Raw genomic sequence first — 5,365 nt, forward strand, 5'->3', positions numbered from 1 at the left:
GATGGTGGTTTAGGAAGTGTCTAATGTTGTTTGCATGAGACTGATCAAAAAAAAAAAAAAAGAAGAAAGAAAGAAAGAAGAATATCCCTCGACAAAAAATCAGTAGAGTAAAAGACACTGCATTTCTTAAAACAACTGAAATTTGCATAAAATAAATATAAACCTTTTTGTTTTCCTCCTCTTCGTCCTGTTTTGGCACCTCGAAAAGAAAAGTCTGATAAGATCCAGGGGTTTTTTTTGTTTTTTTTTTCCTTTTTCAAAATAAACATTAGTCCACTTTAAAGTCTATCAAGTTTTACATATATTTAGGCTATTTGTGTGGTTGTGCATAGAGGCACTGCTCAAACACATGTTGCAGGAGGACCTGCTGGCTCGTACACGGTTTTATGCCCCTTCACTCCTGGGTGAGGCTTAAGGTAGGGCCCGGCGCCTGTGAAAACACATGCGGCCTTCCTCCTCGTCCTCTTCCTCAGTTTACGGCTGAACACGTTCTGCCAGGACTGTAGCGTCTTGGAGGTCCAGATCCACATGCCGCTGGTGATTCCCACCACTAGCAGCATGAAGATCTTGACCATGAAGATCTCCACGGCCGGGATGGAGCTCTTCATCGCGCACTCCTCTCCGTTCCCGCCGCTTCCCTCCACGCACCTCTGCTCTCCTGCTAGAATTTTCCAGTATTCCATGTTCAGCCTTTCGTAGAAGTAACAGGCGATGACGCAGGTCGCCGGAACCGTGTAGAGCACGGAGAACACGCCGATCCGCACCATCAGCTTCTCCAGCTTGTCCGTGTTCTCCCCCTCGGTCTTCATGACCTTACGGATGTGGAAGAGGGCGACGAATCCGGAGAGGAGGAAGGACGTGCCGACGATGAGATAGCACGAGAGCGGGATGAGGACGAAGGCGGTGAGAGCTTTTACGTCCATGCTGCCCACGTAACACACTCCCGTCAGCTCGTCCCCGGCCACCTTCCTCATGACCAGGATCATGATGGTTTTGACGGCCGGAACCGCCCAAGCCGCCAGGTGGAAGTAACTGCTGTTTGCTTCGATGGCTTCATGACCCCACTTCTTCCCCGCGGCGAGGAACCAGGTGAGAGTGAGGATGACCCACCAGAGGGAGCTAGCCATGCCGAAGTAATAGAGAATGAGGAAGACTATGGTGCAGCCTGTGCTTTCCAGGCCCTCTTGGATGACGTACTGCACGCTGCCGTCTCGGTCGCAGGCCACGTTCTCCGCCCCGACGAAAAGCCTCACGAGGTAGCCGACCGAATAGACGCAGTAGGACATGGAGAGGAAGATGATGGGTCGCTCGGGATACTTAAACCGCTGCGGGTCGATGAGGAAGGTCAGAACTGTGAAGGCGCTAGAGATGAAGCAGAGGATGGACCATACGGCGATCCAGACGAGAGAGAAGCGCTTGTCGCCCTGGCTCCAGTAAACGTCCACTTTGGGGTAACACTTCGGGGCGCAGGATTCGCTCTTCTGCACGTAGTGAAATTTTCCCGGGTTCCCGCAAGTCTCTTTACCTGTCGCGTCTTTGATGGGGAGCTCTTGGCCGCTGCCGCCTCCGCCGCTTCCTCCGCCGCCGCCGCCGGGCCGTGGGGGGCGGAAGTCCGGCGGCTGGGTGTGCGAGCCCTTTGGCGGGTCTTCCGAGCCGTTGTTGGGAGCTTCCATGCAGAGGTAGTTGGGGTCGTTCTTGTTAGGTAGCCTGGAGCAGTCAAGGGAATCCGGCCAGTGAAAATTAAACTGCTCCATAATAGGGGAGCATTTGAGCCTCGCCTGCTCGCACATCACCCTGCAGGCGGGGATGGGCGTCGACACTTGCTCCGTGCACATGGGGGCGTAAAGGGAGCACAGGAAAAATTTGAGGTGGCTGTGACAGCCGAATTCGATCAGGGGCGCAAACTCGTGCAGCTTGATGGCTGCTTCACCCTGGTCCTCGTGGCCCATTAGGTTGGGCATTCGGGTCATGTTGTAGCCAATGTCTTTGCAGAGTGGGATGGAAATGTGCTGGCATCTCCCTTCCCCAGGGCGGTCTGGGTCTATAGAGCTGATGGCTGAGCTAAACCCAGTTACACACACCAGCAAAAAGCTGAGAGTGCTCAGGTCACTTGAGGAGTGAAGCATCGTCTACCCTTTGGTTACCTCATGTAGCAAAGCAAGGCAATAATAATACGTCAAATATCTTAGTCGTTCAAAAAAAAAAAAAAAAACAGCACCTGAGCTGCCTGAAAAAAAAGTAGGCAATCTTCGGAAGAAAACAATTTTTCGGAAAAGTTCAAGACGAAGTGCACTCAGTTAAGAAATAGGAGGGGGGAAATAAACTCTCCTTTATTCTTGCGTTTAAAAATCATCGTGTTTCCATTTCGTTGAAAGCAACTGCTTAACTCGAATCAGGAAAAACAATATGCTCCACGGAGGATAAAAAGTAGATGCAAACATGAAACGGAGTATGTTGCGCTTACCAAGGAGAGTAGGCTACGATGTGAGAAATCCGCTGAACATACATCAGACGCACATGTTCTCAGAACACATCAAATTGTATCCATTTCTTCAGAAGCTTAAAACATATCCAGAGATAATCCTTCTTAGAATATGACCGATTTTATGGCGCGATATGCAATAGCATGTTCTCCAGACATGCGTAAAGTCACTTCTCAGTGGTGATCATGCTACAATCGCTCGTCAAAGTCTTGCAAAAACCAGTAGAGGCGAGTCTCTCCACAAAACTCATCATAAATCGACATTCTCCACAGCAAATGGGCCCCAATAATGCGTCTTGAATTTAGTGTAAATTAATCCTCCGGGACGAACACAGGGCAATTTTTATTTCACGATACTAGCGGAGACATTTAAGAGTGTCTAAGTTGTTCGTAGCCGTGCACATTCTGTACTCGCTTCTGCCACCGTCCTAAACTAACCTGCCAAAAGATCCGCCTTCAAAGACAGCTACTTTGCATAAGAAAGATGAAACTGACACGGTGATTATCTCCAAATCGTGCGGAACAGCCTGTAGACCTTTTAAAATCCTCGCAACACTTCACGCCGAGATGAAAGCAAACTACTCATTAGCCATTTGTTGTTTTTCCGACTAAAACTGCCTCCTTACCACGAGGAAGTGTCAGAATTTCTCACGTTTTGAGAGCAGGTAGGGGCCAAACGAGACAAGATTCTTTAGCGTTCCAATCGGGATGTGTTCTTTTCTCAGCCACAACGGCCAATTTTCACGGCTAGACCATTGTGTGTGGGTGAGAGAAAGGGGGAGTTTTTATTCCCTCAAATTCCCCTCACTTCTCATTGTTGGTCGAACCAAGCATGTTGGCCAACAGTATCTTCTTTTTAGGCTACTATCTTGCCCGCCGCTTCTTAGTAATTCATATGAATGTTTCTGCCTGGAAAAAAATGCATCTCTTTAACTTGTGTGACTACTAGTAGGATGACAACAGAGTCTCGAATAGATTAGACCAAGTTTAAAGGAAGCATTGTCGACTTTTTTTTTAATTAAATAATCTGAGTTTAGAACGCAGACATCGCATTAAGTTTTTCTTTAAAAGTTCTACATGATCGCACTTAAAACGAAAGATAGCAGTTTTTACTTCATTCAACATTGCATGAGTAATTCTTGCAGTTTCATAGTGCGGAGTAATAATGATCTGGTATTAAAGTGAGAACATCCAGAGTTTTACAGTAAAAAAAAAAATCTTCTCTATGGTGGAGTTGTTAGCTGTGTTATAAATCGTGTACGGCGTAGGCTGCACTACATGATTTATTCATGGCATGTAAGAAGGTGGGATTTTAACAACCTACATGCGTAAACTAGCGCTCTGTGACATAACGGTGGTATTGTTCTGAAAATTACGCAATTATATTAAATATGAGACCCTAGTAGGCTACGTTCACTAGGTTGAATGAATAATTAAATCCATGATCCTGTACACTTGGATGAATGACGAAAATTGTGCTTTCCTCCTTCTGTTGGTTTCATATAGTCAACAGAATATGGGCGTAAAACTTTCGAGTGTTCTTAAAGACATTTTAATCTACCACAGTTTTTTTTTCTTCCTCGTTTCTGTCGTAAATTCTCACATGAGGAAAATGCCTCCAGGACGAAGTCTTAAGACAAAGGCGTTTCAGTCTCGTTTGAGTTGATTCATCTGCATCTCTTCCTGGCACCGAGGGTTGGCATGCCAGGGCTGGATCTCTGCTCCCAGGGCACTGCCCTGGCTTGCTCTTCAGGGGCACTTACCACAGCACTCAAAACGGCCTCACAACAAGAGAATAGACTGTTACTGGGAGCGATATTTAACGTCATCGCTAACTTTTGTCATGAATTTTAATGACATATCTCCCAGCTGTCATACATGTTCCTACGGGTGTTTCCGTGGTGAGAATAAACAGATAACATGTCGAGTTTCAAACGAGTGTGCAAAGACTAATCGCCGTTATCTAGTTTTTGATAAATCTGCTCTAACTTTAATCTTCTGTATTTAGTTTTGTTTTTGATGTTGTTGTTTTTTTCCCCTTGAACGTTTGTTTTCTTCACCCTCACAGAGCCTTCTGTTACGTTCGTGAGTGAAAGAATACAGTTAGACAGTTCGGGCTATAATCAATCTTCCACATACTGGATTTTTTTTAACAAGCTATGGTATAAATCAGAGTAATTTTATGCTATATGATATGACTGCGAGTCCCCTGCTCACCCACAGTATGTATCAGTGTCTTAGCAATAGTCGCTGCCTGCAGGCAGATTCCAGTTTAGGTGCCATACAGAACAGGGTGCGGAAAAAAACAGTGTCGGTTTGGCCACTATCATAATTTTTATATAACATGCCGTTTGTAACACGTTATATAACATGTAAGGGTGGCTCTATTGCCATAATTCTACCTCACAGAACATTGAGAATAAAGCTCTTAGCATAAAAACACTTTCTTAACAAAGTGATCACTGGACTGCTGTGTATTTTGGACTCAGATGTGAGTACTAGCGCAGCTGAAAATATTCCTGACTTCAATAACCCCAGTTAAAATCAGATGTAAATGCCCCCCATCTTACTGCTAAAAAGGCCCATTTCAGTGTCCCACTTCAACCCTAGTGCTTTTGGAAGTGAGTGTGGAGTCTGTCTTATGAAAATAGAAGACAGAGTGCAGAGTTGATTGGCATTTTTACATTTTCACATGACTACAGGGTAGGCTTAGATTAAGCTCCGCCCACTTAAGTGTAATTGGTTTAAACTCAGAAGAATTCTGTTCCCTCTACAGCCCTTCGGCTTTGAGGGCCATTCCGATTAACCGGACATTTGACCTTTGAGGTGAGGAGTTTGGGTAAAACTCCTGTGGTCTGTTTAACAGTTAGGGTATTAGTCCTT

At 45.7% G+C, this 5,365-nt stretch overlaps 1 protein-coding gene across 1 annotated transcript; it reads right to left on the bottom strand.

The window, feature by feature from the left end:
- Positions 1–341: 341 nt before the first annotated feature.
- Positions 342–2,126, bottom strand: fzd10 (frizzled class receptor 10). The gene has a single exon (XM_030778070.1). It carries the CDS (start codon positions 2,124–2,126, stop codon positions 342–344), a length of 1,785 nt encoding a protein of 594 aa, XP_030633930.1.
- Between the last annotated feature and the right edge of the window lie 3,239 nt (positions 2,127–5,365).

This window comes from Chanos chanos, chromosome 1 (genome assembly GCF_902362185.1).
Source record: "Chanos chanos chromosome 1, fChaCha1.1, whole genome shotgun sequence".
Taxonomy (NCBI): Eukaryota; Metazoa; Chordata; class Actinopteri; order Gonorynchiformes; family Chanidae; genus Chanos; species Chanos chanos.